Source organism: Erythranthe guttata, chromosome 12 (genome assembly GCF_056151865.1).
Source record: "Erythranthe guttata isolate IM_541 chromosome 12, IM_541, whole genome shotgun sequence".
NCBI classification, from domain to species: domain Eukaryota; kingdom Viridiplantae; phylum Streptophyta; class Magnoliopsida; order Lamiales; family Phrymaceae; genus Erythranthe; species Erythranthe guttata.
In genome coordinates, this window is record NC_142544.1 from 600089 (window position 1) to 617511 (window position 17423).

Below are 17423 nucleotides of genomic sequence, written 5' to 3' on the forward strand. Positions count from 1 at the left end.
CTTCTATAGTAATCATATAACGCAATTAACACGGAATAAACGACGTACGAACCACAATCGCAAGATAAAGAGTCAGAGTCAAGATATAAAGATAACAGTACAGCTACAAAGTACATACAACACCAAACATGAATTAGGGTGTCCTCTAATCTCAAGTTAATGCAATCTTAAAACATATATCCTCAATTAAGTCTCTCTCTCTCTCTCTCTCATCCATCAAAATAAAAAGAGGCTATTGTTTACGAAAGATAGAGATTTTAAAACTCAGCCTCAGCCCCAAAAGCAAATCCATGAAATAACACGAATGCCATCACTGAACCAGCAACGAGCAGCAACACCTGCAGACCTGCATAAGACGTAATTATGATAATACTTTCTTACCATTTTAACTTTCACATTTTTTTATCACTAATTCGATTTTGATCTCTCCTGCCATAACACATCCTAATTAACATTCTTCCCCTGTGCCTTGAGCTTTGCTGCAACTTGTTCGTCGGATAATGGCAGGTAGTAAATTCGAGGTATCGCTTTGGTTTTCCGGAAAAGATCGTCCAGGGTAACTATCGGTGGGTCCACCTTCTCCGACAGTGGGGGCGGCGGTGGAAGGTTAATCCGGTCCCTTGACAGTTGCAGGCGTTCTCTAGCAAGAAGTGGATTGGACAGCATAGGTGGTGGCGGTGGTGGAAGGGTAGACGGTGGAAGCTGATGCCTCTGGATTTGCTGACGTGGTGAAGGCTGAGGTGGCACATTGGGTTGGTGGGGTTGGATAGTAGCGAAGGCAGGAACTGTACTTGTCGAAGGTGTTAAGGGGGATGCAAGAGGGGCCTCTACACGGGTTTTGACTTCTTGGGGGTCAACGAATTCAGCTAGCAACAAACGGCCCCCGTTCGGGGGCCACTGGAGATTGTATACAGCATTACGGGTTTCTAGCGCCTCTTCGACCGATGAATACTGCATATGAAGTAAATTTCTAGTAACTAACCATACTACATCACATTAAAGCGAGCTCTAACGTAAAATATATATATATATGCATACATGCATGCATTTTATTTGCACCGCAGAAATGATATATTTACCGACAAAACTTACAGAAACATAGCAGTGGGTTTTGATCTGATCCATCCAGAAACTAGTAACAGTGCCAGTTTTGCCGAGAAGTTCTTGCACTGCTTTTAGTGTGAAAGGACGCAAAAACCGATCAATTCTGAGAGAATTACTGGGAGGCTTGGATGATGGTGGGACTGTGTAAAGCAAACAAACACAACAATGCAGTTCAGAGAATAAAAAGATGTAGCAAGGAGTTATTACTGTAACGATGAAGAACTCCGGAAATTACCAATACGCTCCTTGGGCGATGATGCTTCATTAACTGTGGGGATTGAAGCAGGTCCAGATAAACTCTTAGGCGTTACGGGAGTCGCTATGTTAGCGCTGTGTGGCTCAGAACCCTTTAAGCTTTCGGCATTCCACCTGCGCTGCTTCTTCACAGTGTCGTTATTCGCAACTGCTTCTTTATCTGAAATATTTATAATCACAAGTCAATAAAATTGGCAGCTTATATAAATAAAAAAAGGTATATGAACCATAAATACAAATGTTTCAAACATGACTCGTGCATTTAGGAAAAGGAAACCTCGAACTCAATCATCTTCTTTGTACCAAAAGCCAATGTAGGTGGATGAAGCAGCTTCGTTTAGAAATAGTGAAATACCAACTGAAGGCTACTTCAAGAATGTTCAATATGTAATACTATGAACTGTTTGGAAAATAGTTTCTCGTGTATGTCAGGAAGGAACAAAGCATAAGGAAGAAATCCTTCGCGATACAAAAAAAAAAAGAGCATGTAAACAGTAATCTAAATTCCCATGCTGAGCATATCTCTAGAACTTATTACTAAAATCAAGGCAAATAGAGGTAGGTTAATCATGTTGATGCAATGCTACTAAAAAACGAAAAAAAACATATGGATTATTACATATATATAACTCGTACCATGAAATTTCCTTTTCACAGTTGTCAGTGTAGAAACTGCCGCGTTGTGAACAATAGGATCCTTACTTTCAACCGGTTTATCATGACCAACAACATCAACATCATCATCCTCTTTCACGATTGGCATTCCAGATTTCTCAACATCATCACTGATTATATCAGACTTGTACTCCATTTGTTTACTCTCCAAGATATCCTCCTCCATGGAATCATCACCAGAACTCCTATCTAAGTTCAGCTTTTCAGCAGAACCCAAATCTCCACCGTCAACATTGTTGAAGATAACAACATTTTCTGGAGTACTTCCATCAGTGGCTCCCATAGGGACCTTTTCGTCAATAGGCTCTTCGAAATCTTTTTTCTCAATTAGCTCTCCAAAATCTTTTTTTTCAATTGGCTCTTCGATATCTTTTTTCTCAATTGGCTCTCCAATATCTTTTTCTTCATACGTCTCTCCAAGATCTTTTTTTTCATTTGACTCTCCAAAATCTTTTTTGTCGATTGGTTCTTCAACACCCATTGAGTGCGATAGGCCGCCGTCTAGGACAGCACTGCTGGGTGAAGGCTGCGCCATCTCATGCTTAACATCTAGTTCTAATTGGACATTGTCAGTAATTACATCTACCTTTATTTCATTTTTCTCAATAATGGAGACAGATTCAGTAGAAACAGAATCAGATGTTACTTGAAACCCTAAATCAGGGTCAACCTCAGATACCTGATACTTCAATGGTTGGACACTCTGGTCTGGTTGGAGACACTTGGATTCATCAGTTTCCATTGGAACCGTTGAATGCATAGCTTCATTGTCAATCTGAGTCGAATGTGTATCCCGTTTCTGTTCAAGAATAGCATCGTCCAGTGAATGTGGCAACCTTAAAGTAAAACCTCCATCCTCGTTTATTCCATCAACTTGCAACTGGGACCCACTCGAAGGTGCCAAATTCTCGACCGTCTCACTCACGATAACAGAAGTTTCCACAGCAGCAAATTCAGCAATCTGCTCCCCTTCGAGCCCATCAATCTTGGTTTCTTGCACTAAGTCCTTTTTATTGTCTTCACCCAGTGAACCTCCGTGATTACCAATCCCATGATCAGACTTTTCATCTACCTTTTCAACCGTAAAATCCTTAGCTTTCACGGAAACTTTAGATTCTGGCTCTGCTTTTTCAGAAGGTAAGTCAGATTGGGAAGCATCGATGTCTGCATACTCAATGACACTTTCTCTTTCAATACGAACTGCTTCATCTAATCGCTTCACCAAATCCTCTTTCAAACCTTTAGTTGCTAATTTACGTCTCTTCAGTTCTTCCTTCAGCTCAGTGACCTTCCACTGATCAAGTGATCGACTGCCAAGCTTAACATATGGTGATGACGACATCTTGTATATTACCCTATTAGCCTTTGTTATCAAAATGTTACCTGATAAATTTACAAACCATTAATAGGGCATTCATTTGAAAGAAAATTGAAGTAAAAGAAACAATCGACAAGATTCAAGATTAACAAATGAACATAGCTCGTCAATAGGTATACATGCATCCATTTTCATGAACCCTAACTAACTAACATAAATGATGCTAGAGAGACGGAATTTTTGCGGTTACAGAAGGCAGATAATTTCTAACAAGTCACCCTCACGCACTTCATGCCTTCGATAAGTTCTGTATAACTCTACATCCCAAAATGTTTAATCAATCGTTCGTTTGTTTAACAGTAATTATCTTCAACAAATTCTGTCAATTTAGTATTAGAGACAAATAGGAGTAAGCAAAGAAAACACCGCTTGGGCCTTCGGCACGAGCAGATATTCTACGTAAATCATGGTCTCTTCACTGGTAAAAACACATTAGAGATTTCAAAGACAGATTACACCATATCATGGTTTTTGATGCATCAATTCCGATTTGTCTCCAAGCTCTCATTGCATATGCCTAAAGAAAAATGATTGCACACACAATAGCCCACTTAAACAACACTTCCTTTTCTTACATCTCTATAACCAAAACTAAGTACATTCCCCAATTGTAACCCAAATTATGAAAAAACTTCCAAAAGTAATGCATTTAAATCTCATAAAATAACAGATGTGTTCGGAGGAACGAAAAATCGACCACAACAAAAACTCACCCAAAACATCAAACTTTCACCACTGGGACACAAGATAAACAAATTTAACTACAAGTGAATAATCTATTACCCAACATTTCAATTTTATTTTATTTTTAACCCGCGAAGACGAAGACCCGCCCCACCAAAAAATATTACAAAATGAACAAAGAAACCCTAATTCCATCACTTCTGCAAATTCAAGAAACGAAGACTCACAGTCAAGACGATGGGATGCGCAGCGCTCAAACGGATGATTTAAGAGTCGCACAGAACCCTAATTCCATCACAACACAAAAACAATTATCAGAGGGTCAAACAAAAAAAAACCAGCGAAAATTAATCAGTAAATTGAAAATATTAAAGCAAATAATTTTGAGAATTTTTTATTTTATTTTCTTCAATAAATTGCAAATCGAAGAAAAGAAAAATCGGGAGCTAGGGCACTCGGGTTTGGGTGTGGAACGGGGAGAAAGGGTTAACACAAGAGATATGGAGGAACGAATTGGTGAAATTACAGAAATACCCCTGATTACCTATTTATTGATATTCATCTTATTGGACCGTTTCTACCCTCGGCCCATTGTTATGGACTTTTTGGGACTCGGCCCGAATAACTACATGGTTTTTAAATGGGCTTTTTTTTTTAAGAAATATTTTTCAATGGCCTAGCTGGTGAAATATTAGAACGTCGTGTCGGTTGACCTGAGTCCGAATATTTTTGTTAATACTTTGTAGGATGAGCTCGTCACACTTGCCTAGTATGATTTGCATTTCTCGAATTGATTGCAAGTTTTTTGAAGCATTTTTTGAAATTAAAATCAGGTCGGAAATACCATGGTATTGAGAATGCAATACCATGGTATTGAGAATGCAATACCATTACAATACAGTATGGTACCGATGTCGCATCGAATGAAATTGTAACCACTGCTTTGATATGTTTTCGATAAGGGGACGGCTAAAACAAATAACGTTTTTTTTCTCACTTCAATACCACCAACATAAAAACTAGAAAATAAATATATGATGACATTAATACCCTGAATAAAATCAATGCCATATAAATTTTGTGTGATATTGAGTTTCATTAAGGGTAATAATGTCATTACCTATTTATTATCTATTTTATTTTTTATGTTGATGGTATTGAAGTGAGAAAAAAACAGTATTTGTTTTAGCCGCTCCCTTTCGATAATATTCGTTTAGGATACCATGATACTCTGTATTTGATATTTTTTTCCACATCACAATCGCTCACATTTTTCATCTAAATAACTTGATAATAATTGTAATTTCTCATTTTAAAATTATACCCCTCCAACAAAGTACACCTAATTTTAGAAATAAGCAATAATTCCAAACTTAACTCACGAGCAACAACTTATCGATTAAAGTTTAATCTAGTAAATATCTAAGTCTCTCTCGTATTGAATTTTGATGAAAGATCGCAGTTTTAAATCTCCTTGCGAGTGTGTGTTGCAAGGCCATGTTATTAAAAAAACTCGTAATCAACAACATTTTTCGTTCAAAAGTTTTTCCAAACACCACCTTATAAATCAACTAATTAAAAATGATTTTCAGAACATTTGCAAACACGTGAAGCTTTTAGAAATAAACAATTATTTAAACCTTATTCATAATCACAACTTGTATTTTTCAAAAGCATTTGAAAAATCAAAAAATAAATTCCATTTTTTCCGTTTTAACTAACAAAATTGACAAAAAAAAATATGGACACGGTTTATATAAACCATAATCATGTTTTAAGACTTAAGTGGTGCTAATTTCAACCAGGGGCATAATTGGAAGCAAGAAAAATAAGAATAAATAATTATAAATAAGCCCCACAGCTGTTTTTTGTTGTGCAGTCCTAATCCATCCATTGTAAAATTTTGCATTATGCTAAATATATGATTTTATAATTTAATAGGCATGTGGGCATTTTGGTAAAAATCAAAGATTACTTATAATTGACCCAAGAAAGAGGAACATGGTTTGTTGGATTTAAATATATTTAATTAACCATCCTTATTAGGTGTATCTTATTTTGTATTATATATAATACCACCACTTTGTTTTTTGTATCTATATATTGAGATTGCAATATATATTATGCCAACTGTGTATGTGTGTTTGTGTGAGAGAGGAGAGAGAGACACCATAAGAGTAGAAGTTAAAAGGTTACACTTACCTCCCCCAAAGTTAGATCAAACTAAAATTAACCCCCCTTGAATTTAGAAACTTCCACACACACCCCCTAAAATTTGTCATAATTTTTGCGTCTTGTAATTTAGGACAAATTACGGTCATCGCTGAGGTAAAGTCAAATTACTAAACCCCCATCATGTGTTTGATAATTGCAAACACCCCCTCAACTATGTATTATGTTACACACTCATCCTTACGATGTCAAATTTACCTACTGAAATAGGAGTTTTTCCGTAAGAAAATACGTAATTGAAGAGTGGTTCTAATTACTCAAACATGACGGAATTTCATAATTTAACCTTACCTCATGGGTGACCGTAATTTGCCTTGTAACTTATTTTTACAGACACAAGGGGAGCCATAATAAAATCACAAAGTTGATCGAATAACCATCTTTTTAACCAATAACTCGTATAATCAATTTTTTTTATAGTGGCCAGTTTGATTGAGACTCTGTCATTTTTTTTTGCACAAACATATGAATTTCAATTTTATTTTCGATAAAAAAGTACATCAAGATTCTTATTTTTGATTTAAATAAACGGGACGGCTAAAACAGATACCTTTTTTTTTTTTTTCTCATTTCAATACCACCAGCATAAAAAAATAGAAAATTAACACGTAATGACATTAATACCCTTAATAAAACCAATACCACACAAATCTTGTGTGGTATTGATTTTCATTAAGGGTAATAATGTTATTACCTATTTATTTTTTATTTTTTATGTTGGTGGTATTGAAGTGAGAAAAGAATTATTTGTTCTAGCCCCACCCTTAAATAAAACTTAAGAGGGTAAAAGCGACAATTTAAACAAATATTTGGTTCAAGGTGAAAAGGGAATTACAGTCCAACTCCAACCTTTTCATGTCAATGCCCATATGGGGTAAATTACTGCCTAGAACTAAACCTCAAGGGAGGTATATATAATTTTCTAAATCACAAGGGATCTAGATGTAGTTTAACCTAATTGCAAGGAAGGTATATGTAATTTACCCAAACTAGTCGAAGCTAAATTGAAGCCGAAGCCGAAACCGACGCCGAAGCCGCGTCTTATAATCTGTCGGTGGTCCATCGCACTTCCCCTGGACCTTGCCTGCAAGTATTAGCTAAGCCTTCTCTCTCTCACACACACACATTGCACACACAATTACTTACACAATTACACACAATTACTTACACAATTACTTACACAATTACACACACATTCTCTCTCTGTACAAGTGCAACGCCTTTTATCTTCCTCGCTTGTGAGCTACGAAACCTTACAATTTTTGCATTTCAGAGAGAGAGAGAGAAGAAGAAGCACCAGACAGACAAACAGACAGACGACCTTCTCTCCAATTTCTCTCTCTCTCTAGAATTAATTGCAGCTATCTCTCTCTCTCTCTAGAATTAATTGCAGCTCCAACACTCATGCCGAAGGAGATTTTGATGTCATCTTCAACAATCTAACACTAAGGTTTTTCCCCCAATTTCTCTCATTTCTGCTTAGATCTCGCCTCTTTCATCACAAGCCTAGTAACATTCGTGCTTCGTTCTTCTTCTTTGGTTGAATTCGTCAAGTTTTCTTTTTTCCCCCTTTTCCACCTTGATCTAGTAACTTCCTGGAAGAAATTGCTTCTTCATTGGATTCGATTTTTTTAATTGATTTGAATCTTATGAAATCACAGTGCCCCCAGCTCAATGCAGTGTCATTAATTCAGTCAATTTGCGATTTAGTTAGTGCTTATTACTGTGAGGCATTTGGATTTCAGTTTTAAGAGTGTATATATAGCTAGTATAATTTTATTAGTTTATTGGACTTGCTTTTAACTGTGGTTGACTTGTCAGTTGAAACAGGACTCTGCTGTTTAATTGTGGCTGTGATTCGAGAGATTCAGATCTGAAGTGAAGATCTCGGGATCAGAGCGAATATGGCGACGACAATGGCTTGGAGGGTTCCTACTTCCAACGGCAGCGGCCTTCCCCATAACGACTTGGTAAGATTTCTCTTAAATCGAGAGCTATTACATTATTTACTATTAGTTCGATTTTTGGAATATGCTGAACTTCCATGATCTGAAGTCAAGAATTAGTTTTTGATTGTTCTTGATTGTCGAAGTTATGGTCGGATCTTATGTGTGAGCTGTAGTACTTACTTGTGACGAGTGTTCCTAATTTTTGCTTTTGTCGTTGCTAGTTGTTTTAGCTAATAATAATGTGGAGTCGAGAAGGGTTCTTGCCAGTGTACTTGAGGAAAAGGGATCTCGTTAGATTTTTCGTATTAAGTTGCAGCAGTATATAATTTGTTGATTGTTGTTTGTACATGCAACACGAGCTGAGATTGAAAGTACGATTGATCACGGTGAAGTAGGATAGCTATTTCACATTTTCCTGAAATTACTTCTTGAAACCATTGAAAACAGAGGGAATTTGCTTCTCAATTTTTACCTGGTTTTATATTTCAACCAAAGAGATCGTAAGATCCTGAATGACATGTGCGATATTTTGAAATTTATATAATTCTGCCACTTCATTTACTGCTATCTTCAGTGACAATCTTTGCTAGATTGCTATAATTCCCGAGAATTTGAATAGTTATGTGATCATATTCCGTTTATATTTGTGCATCTCTTACAATAAGTTTATGCATTTTTTTTCTTATGTAGGAGAGAAGCGGGGAAGGTAAACCTCATGATTCAGAGCCTCCAACTCCCCATGCCCTCACGAAACTGAATTCAAGGTTGGTTATGAATTATGATACGCTGTTTCATTATGCACATAATTTACTGGTTGATGCTCCTGATATGAAAGAAACTTGAAAAAAATTATCAACCCGGAAGACTTCGGCAATGTTTGTTAAGCTTTTCAAAAAAAAATGGGGATTTTTTTTGAAAAGATTCTATCTTTCAAACATGATTTGATAGCTTCTATAAAAAATGTCACTAAAATACAAACAAAATCAGTTTATGTTTCTATTCTTCTTCAATACCTTTGTTCGAACACCTTCAAAATACAAAAAAAAAAAAAAAAAACAGTACAAACATCAGTTTATTTTTCTATTCTTCTTCAATACCTTTGTTCGAACACCTTCAAAATACAAAAAAAAAACATCATTTTTTTTTAAATTTTCTCCCAAAACATCTTTCCCTAGAATGAAATGGAAATATAGCCCCAAATGTGAATCTAACATTGCCTTAATGTTAATGAATCTTCTTAAATATATGCTATATGCTTATCAAATGGTGATAATGTGTGTTTTAGTTATATCTAAATTCATTAAATACAAATGAGAACAAATGGCATATGGTAATTCATATATTCTTCTTTGAAAATAAATCACGGTACTTTCTAACATCAGATCCTTCATGTTTTAAGAACTTTAATCGAGTTTGAAAGCTGCTGCCATCAACTGAGATTGGTTAATCAATAGTAGCAACACTAAAACAAACAATCATTGAGTTTGATGCACTATTTTATTTTATTTCTTCTGTTTTCTGGTAATTTCAATTTCTAATATTAATGGTATCATAGACATCATAATAGTGCTATTTTCTGTTTTGCATATAGCTTCTAATTTGCACAGGCTCTACATTATGCATTTGTTTATTTTTCTATCCGATATATTTCGCAAGTTTATGTCGGGTTAGTCTGGATGACAATCATGGTAACTCTTTACCTGCAGAGATAGGAGTAGCATGGAGGACCCTGATGGAACATTAGCAAGCGTCGCCCAATGCATCGAGCAGTTGCGTCAAAGCTCATCGTCGTCGCAAGAAAAAGAGAATTCCTTGAGGCAATTGCTCGACCTAATTAATACACGGGAAAATGCTTTCGGTGCTGTTGGATCCCATTCTCAAGCAGTTCCAGTACTCGTGTCTCTTCTTCGGTCTGGATCAATAGGGATAAAGATACAGGCCGCTACTGTTTTATGTTCTCTTTGCAAAGAGAACGAATTGCGGGTGAAAGTGTTACTCGGAGGCTGCATTCCTCCACTACTCGGTCTTCTTAAATCAAACACGGGTGAAGGCCAAATTGCCGCGGCAAAGACAATATTCGCTGTTTCTCAAGGTGGTGCTAGGGATCATGTTGGCTCAAAAATTTTCTCGACAGAAGGAGTTGTCCCCGTGTTATGGCAATTACTAGAGAAGGGGCTTAAGGCTGGAAATGTCGTTGATGACTTGCTAACGGGAGCTTTGCGGAATCTTTCTAGCAGCACCGAGGGATTTTGGTCTGCAACGATTAAAGCTGGAGGAGTCGATACACTAGTGAAATTGCTTACGGCAGGCCAGTCAAGTACTCAAGCGAATGTATGCTTTCTCCTTGCATGCATGATGATGGAGGATGCATCTGTTTGTACGAAAGTCTTGGACGCTGAAGCCACTAAACTGCTCCTTAAGCTACTTGGACCTGGCAATGAAGCTTCTGTAAGAGCAGAAGCGGCAGCAGCCCTTAAATCTCTTTCAGCACAGTGCAAAGAAGCTAGGAAAGAGATTGCTAATGCCAATGGTATTCCTGTTCTCATTAATGCGACGATAGCTCCTTCAAAAGAATTCATGCAAGGCGAGTTTGCCCAAGCTTTGCAAGAGAATGCCATGTGCGCGCTTGCAAACATCTCCGGTGGTCTGTCGTTTGTCATAGCGAGTCTTGGTCAAAGCCTTGAATCGTGTGGCTCTCCTGCACAAGTAGCGGATACATTAGGAGCACTGGCGTCTGCCCTGATGATATACGACATCAAGGCAGAAAATACGAGAGCATCAGATCCGATGGAGGTGGAAAAGACATTGGTGCAGCAGTTCAAACTTAAGGTACCGTTTTTGGTGCAAGAGCGTACGATAGAAGCTCTTGCCAGTTTGTATGGCAATGCAGTACTGGCGAGCAAACTAGCGAATTCTGATGCAAAAAGACTGCTTGTTGGTTTGATTACGATGGCGGTTAATGAAGTTCAAGAGGAGTTGATAAGATCCCTTCTTGTTCTCTGCAACAATGAAGGTAGTTTGTGGCAAGCGCTTCAGGGCCGTGAAGGGATTCAGCTTTTGATATCTCTTCTTGGTCTTTCGTCGGAGCAGCAGCAGGAGTGTGCAGTTTCATTACTTTGCCTTCTATCGCATGAAAACGATGAAAGTAAATGGGCTATTACGGCTGCTGGTGGCATTCCCCCGCTTGTTCAAATTCTAGAAACGGGATCTGCAAAAGCTAAAGAAGATTCCGCAACGATCCTTGGAAACCTCTGCAACCACAGTGAGGATATACGTGCCTGTGTTGAAAGCGCTGATGCTGTTCCAGCTTTACTTTGGCTGCTAAAGAATGGAAGTTCCAATGGAAAAGAGATTGCTGCCAAGACATTAAACCATTTGATTCACAAGTCAGATACAGCAACAATCAGCCAACTCACTGCGTTATTAACCAGTGACCTGCCCGAATCTAAAATTTATGTCTTGGATGCTTTAAAAAGTTTGCTCTCTGTGGCTGCTTTAAATGATATGGTGCATGAAGGCAGCGCAGCAAATGATGCCATCGAGACAATGATAAAAATCTTAAGCTCGACGAAAGAAGAGACTCAGGCGAAGTCTGCCCGAGCGCTGGCTGGAATTTTTGAAATCAGGAAGGACTTGCGTGAAACGAACATTGCTGTCAAGACCCTTTGGTCCCTCATGAAACTTTTAAATGTTGAATCTGAAAGCATCTTAGTGGAAGCTTCCCATTGCCTTGCAGCGATCTTTCTCTCTATTAAAGAGAACCATGATGTGGCAGAGGTTGCTCGAGATGCGTTGCCTTTGTTGGTGGTCCTTGCTAACTCTTCAAAATTGCAAGTCGCTGAGGAAGCAGTTTGTGCTTTGGCAAATCTCCTTTTAGACGGTGAGGCTTCAGCAAAAGCTGTATCAGAAGAAATTATTTGTCCTGCAACTAGAGTTCTGCGTGAAGGCACAAACGTCGGAAAGATCCATGCGTCAGCTGCAATTGCTCGGCTGCTCGGTTCTCGTCAGATTGATTCTACTCTAACTGACTGTTTAAATTGTACCGGCACAGTGCTTGCTTTAGTTTCTTTCCTGGAAGGTGCCGACAGTAGATCTGTTGCTACATCAGAGGCTCTAGATGCACTCGCTTTCCTATCGAGGCCTGTCCCAGATATCGGGCAGATGCAACCTGCTTGGGTAGTTCTAGCCGACAACCCTAGTAGCATTGCCCCGATTGTTTCGTGTATTGCTGATGCGACGCCAATATTACAGGATAAGGCCATAGAAATTCTATCTCGGTTGTGCAAGGCTCAGGCCCTAGTTCTTGGGAACACAATTGCCTGTGCCACTGGATGTATTTCATCCATTGCAAGAAGGGTAATCAGTTCCTCAAATGCAAGGGTTCAAATTGGAGGAGCAGCACTTCTAGTTTGCGGTGCAAAAGTGAATCATCAAAGAGTAGTTGAAGAATTATACGAATCCAATTTGCGCGCTTCACTCGTCAATTCTCTTGTTCGGATGCTAAGTTCTACAGAGTCTTCTCAAGCTGGAGATCAGGGCAACGATGACATCATAAGCATCTCCAGGATAACTGATGAAACAAGTAAACGGGACTCAGAGAAAAGTACATCAGTTATTTGTGGTTCCAATATAGCCATATGGCTTCTTTCTACACTTGCTAGCCATGACGACAAAACTAAACTCGAGATAATGGAGGCTGGTGCAATTGAAGTTCTCACTGAGAAAATTTCTCAATCCTTTTCGCAGTATGCACAGGTATTCAGTTTAGTCCTTTATTTTTCACACTTGACCATTATGTATCTACTTACTAAGAAGCTCTCGATTTTGTGAAAACCAGTTTTCGTATGAATTTTTATCTTGTTCTCGTATTCATTCACAACGCAATTCTAAATGCTGATTTAAAAAAAAATCTGGTATATTCTTTTATTAATTTTTTGCTGATAATTTTGCAGACTGATTATAAGGAGGATGGCAGTATATGGATTTGTGCATTATTGTTAGCAGTATTATTTCAAGATAGAGAGATCATTCGTGCAAATGCAACTATGAAATCAATTCCGGTGCTAGCTAATCTGTTGAGGACAGAGGACGCGTCAAACAGATATTTCGCCGCCCAAGCCGTGGCCAGTTTGGTCTGTAACGGTAGCAGGGGAACCCTTCTGTCTGCTGCAAATTCAGGGGCACCAACAGGACTCATTTCCTTGCTCGGATGCGCCGATGACGATATAAACGACCTTCTTGAATTGTCAGAGGAATTTGCTTTGGTTCGCTATCCTGACCAAGTTGCTCTCGAGAGATTCTTTAGGGTCGATGACATCAGAGCTGGTGCAACTTCTAGGAAAGCGATACCAGCGCTCGTTGATTTGCTTAAACCTATTCCGGATCGCCCAGGGGCACCTTTTCTTTCTCTGGGACTTCTAATCCAGCTTGCTAACGATTGTCCTTCTAATCAAACTGTTATGGTAGAGTCGGGGGCATTGGAAGGGTTGACCAAATATCTATCCCTGAGCCCACAAGATGCATTCGAGAAAGCTGCTACCGATTTACTCGGCATTCTGTTCAGCACAGCTGAGATAAGGAGACACGAATCTGCGTTTGGTGCTGTTAGTCAACTTGTAGCAGTTCTGCGTTTGGGTGGAAGAGCAGCAAGATACAGTGCTGCTAAAGCCCTGGAAAATTTGTTTTCTGCTGACCATGTAAGGAACGCCGAATCTTCCAGGCAAGCTGTTCAACCGTTGGTCGAGATTCTGAATACGGGGATGGAGAAAGAGCAGCATGCTGCTATTGCTGCTTTGGTTAGGCTGCTGAGTGAGAATCCCTCAAGAGCTCTCGCGGTTGCGGATGTTGAGATGAATGCTGTTGATGTGCTGTGCAGGATTCTTTCGTCGAATTACTCAATGGAACTGAAGGGTGATGCCGCCGAATTGTGCTGCGTACTCTTTGGCAACACGAGAATACGATCTACTGTAGCAGCAGCCCGCTGTGTGGAGCCCTTAGTTTCTCTCCTTGTTACCGAATACGGCCCAGCTCACCAGTCAGTTGTTCGCGCATTGGATAAGCTTCTAGACGATGAACAGCTGGCAGAGCTTGTTGCTGCACATGGTGCCGTGATCCCTCTTGTGGGCCTTCTCTACGGTCGGAATTATTTGCTCCATGAGGCTATATCTAGAGCTCTTGTTAAGTTGGGAAAAGACAGGCCTGCTTGTAAGATGGAAATGGTGAAAGCTGGAGTAGTTGAGAGCGTGCTCGATATACTCCACGAAGCTCCAGATTTTCTCTCTGCGGCATTTGCCGAATTGCTCAGGATACTCACGAATAACGCGACCATTGCAAAAGGTGCATCGGCAGCGAAGGTGGTCGAGCCTTTCTTCATGTTGCTGACGAGGTTAGAATTCGGACCCGACGGACAGCACAGCGCATTGCAGGTTCTCGTGAACATTCTAGAGCACCCGCAGTGCCGTGCCGATTATACTCTCCCATCTCAACAATGTATGGAGCCTCTCCTACCTTTACTCGACTCCCCTGCTTCGGCAGTGCAGCAATTAGCTGCCGAGCTTTTGTCCCACCTGCTATTGGAGGATCATCTTCAGACGGACCCTTTAACACAGCAGGTGATTGGTCCACTCGTACGCATTCTTGGTTCCGGCATTCCTATTTTGCAGCACAGAGCTGTGAGGGCACTCGTAAGTGTGGCAGCGACATGGCCAAACGAAATTGCAAAGGAGGGTGGTGTGAGTGAGCTATCCAAAGTCATACTTCAATCCGATCCTTTGCTCCCAAATGCCCTGTGGGAATCTGCTGCTTCTGTGTTATCAAGTATTCTGCAGTTTAGTTCCGAATTCTATTTGGAAGTACCTGTAGCAGTTTTGGTGAGGCTGCTTCACTCGGGCTCAGAGAGCACAGTAGTTGGTGCACTAAATGCTCTTCTAGTGTTGGAGAGTGACGACTCGACCAGTGCCGAAGCAATGGCTGAAAGTGGTGCAATCGAGGCGCTTTTGGATATTCTTAGGGGCCATCAGTGTGAGGAAACCGCCGCACGATTACTCGAGGTTTTGCTGAACAATGTTAAGATCAGGGATTCGAAAGTTACAAAATCAGCGATTGTACCCTTGTCACAGTACCTTTTGGATCCCCAAACACAAGGCCAACAGGCGAGGTTACTAGCAACTCTCGCTCTTGGTGACCTCTTTCAGAACGAGGCTCTTGCTCGAACCGCTGACGCTGTGTCGGCATGCCGAGCGCTGGTGAATCTTCTAGAGGATCAGCCTACGGAAGAGATGAAAGTCGTGGCTATATGTGCCCTGCAGAATCTTGTAATGTACAGCAGGTCTAATAAAAGGGCAGTTGCAGAAGCTGGTGGTGTTCAGGTGGTGCTCGATCTGATCGGGTCGGGTGACCCCGAGACATCTGTACAGGCGGCGATGTTTATCAAACTTCTTTTTTCGAACGGTACCATACAAGAATATGCTTCAAGTGAAACTGTCAGAGCTATAACAGGTAAAAAAATCTTTATTTTTAATTTTATCTCTTTTGTCGTATCCAAACGCAACCTTAGATTACTTTGTCGTATCTCTTTTTGTCTTTTATCGTTCCGATGATGAGAACATTTGCATGACGACATGCTGTATAATATGCTTCTCCAAGCATTATTGGGTCATTCTGCTGATATTTTAGATTGCATGTGTGACAAATGCCCTCGTCAATATATTTGTCTCGATCACTATATCTGAATTAGTCGGTCAACATTTGACCATGTTCTGCAATATTTACTTGCAACTCATCATTTGCTTAATCTTCCCACACGCTGTTTGTGATGATATAATATTTAAATTATCGATTCTCTTGTAGCTGCAATTGAAAAAGACTTGTGGGCAAGTGGCACCGTAAACGAGGAGTATTTGAAGGCCCTCAACTCGTTGTTTGGCAATTTCCCACGTCTAAGAGCCACCGAGCCCTCAACACTAAGTATACCACATTTAGTGACCTCTCTCAAGACTGGATCAGAGGCCACACAAGAAGCTGCGTTGGATGCGCTTTTTCTTCTCAGGCAAGCATGGTCTGCATGTCCGGCCGAAGTTTCTCGAGCACAATCGATCGCCGCTGCCGATGCGATTCCACTGTTGCAATATTTGATCCAATCGGGCCCACCTCGATTTCAGGAGAAGGCGGAATTTCTGCTGCAGTGTTTGCCCGGAACTCTTGTCGTGACGATCAAGAAAGGGAGCAATATGAGGCAATCCGTTGGGAACGCAAGTGTTTATTGCAAACTCACCCTTGGAAATACTCCTCCACGGCAAACTAAGGTCTAAAAGTCGTAAATTTTTTTTCTTCACTTGGTTTCTTTTTAATGGTGTTATCTATGATTGTTTGTATTGTTAACCTATGACTTAGATATTAGTAAATTGACCGTTTGAAAACGTTATTTGCTTTTCTTCAGGTTGTATCGACTGGTCCCAATCCAGACTGGGAGGAGAGCTTTTCTTGGTCGTTTGAAAGTCCCCCGAAGGGGCAGAAACTTCACATTTCATGCAAAAATAAAAGCAAAATGGGCAAGGTAGTATATACTTGAAACCCAATTTTTTTTTGGTATCGTTTTTTTTTTAATTTGGGTATTTTACTAAAATACAAATTTTCTTGATGTATGCATGCAGAGCTCGTTTGGGAAGGTGACGATACAAATCGATCGTGTGGTGATGTTAGGTGCAGTTGCTGGGGAGTATACATTACTTCCCGAAAGCAAAAGTGGACCTTCGAGGAATCTGGAAATAGAGTTTCAGTGGTCTAACAAGGAGATATCCTGCTAAGGTTTCGAAACTCTTAAGCGCGAATACGCTATTTTTTACAGATTTTTATTTTTAATCAAATATTTTTTTCTTATATATAATTCTTGATTTCGTGTTGAGATGTATATAGTTTTGGGCAATCTGTTGTAATTTGAGGTTTCATTATTCTTTTTTTTTTTTTGAGAAATATTTGGACTGAACAAATGATGGGTTTAGCTTCCTTGTAGTTGTGTTGTAATCACATTTGTATTATTCAGAATAATTAATCATGGTTTTGAGCATATATATATTATTACATATTTCGTGTGGTTTGTAATAATATATAAATAAATAAATATCTTACATAATTAATTCATGAAAGAT

General features: G+C 39.5%; 2 protein-coding genes across 3 annotated transcripts; one reads left to right on the forward strand and one right to left on the reverse strand.

Moving 5' to 3' along the window:
• Window positions 1-59: 59 nt before the first annotated feature.
• On the reverse strand, window positions 60-4642 carry LOC105973014 (SAP domain-containing protein). Its single transcript, XM_012998005.2, has 5 exons — window positions 4324-4642; window positions 1996-3417; window positions 1340-1519; window positions 1093-1244; window positions 60-951 (listed from the first exon to the last, which is right to left on the reverse strand). Exons 2-5 carry the CDS (start codon window positions 3374-3376, stop codon window positions 445-447), a joined length of 2220 nt encoding a protein of 739 aa, XP_012853459.2. The 5' UTR covers window positions 3377-3417; window positions 4324-4642; the 3' UTR covers window positions 60-444.
• Window positions 4643-7358: 2716 nt separating this feature from the next.
• On the forward strand, window positions 7359-17343 carry CSI1 (binding protein). Of its 2 annotated transcripts, none has more exons than XM_088827012.1 (8): window positions 7359-7778; window positions 8150-8298; window positions 8968-9041; window positions 9984-13032; window positions 13230-15774; window positions 16126-16580; window positions 16715-16831; window positions 16929-17343. In XM_088827012.1, exons 2-8 carry the CDS (start codon window positions 8233-8235, stop codon window positions 17079-17081), a joined length of 6459 nt encoding a protein of 2152 aa, XP_088683138.1. In that variant the 5' UTR covers window positions 7359-7778; window positions 8150-8232; the 3' UTR covers window positions 17082-17343. The 2 variants fall into 2 exon arrangements, with proteins under 2 accessions (XP_088683138.1, XP_012853380.2); XM_012997926.2 differs by having other exon boundaries at window positions 7379-7778; window positions 8159-8298.
• Window positions 17344-17423: the final 80 nt, after the last annotated feature.

Excerpts from the sequence above, each read along its gene's own strand:
- LOC105973014 (XM_012998005.2), bottom strand. The coding sequence starts at position 3,376 with ATGTCGTCATCACCATATGTTAAGCTTGGCAGTCGATCACTTGATCAG. Across the intron at positions 1,520-1,995 it reads TGTGAAAAGGAAATTTCATG|ATAAAGAAGCAGTTGCGAAT; the intron begins GTACGAGTTATA and ends TAAATATTTCAG. Across the intron at positions 1,245-1,339 it reads ATCGCCCAAGGAGCGTATTG|TCCCACCATCATCCAAGCCT; the intron begins GTAATTTCCGGA and ends TGCTTTACACAG.
- CSI1 (XM_088827012.1), top strand. The coding sequence starts at position 8,233 with ATGGCGACGACAATGGCTTGGAGGGTTCCTACTTCCAACGGCAGCGGC. Across the intron at positions 15,775-16,125 it reads AACTGTCAGAGCTATAACAG|CTGCAATTGAAAAAGACTTG; the intron begins GTAAAAAAATCT and ends ATTCTCTTGTAG. Across the intron at positions 16,832-16,928 it reads ATAAAAGCAAAATGGGCAAG|AGCTCGTTTGGGAAGGTGAC; the intron begins GTAGTATATACT and ends GTATGCATGCAG.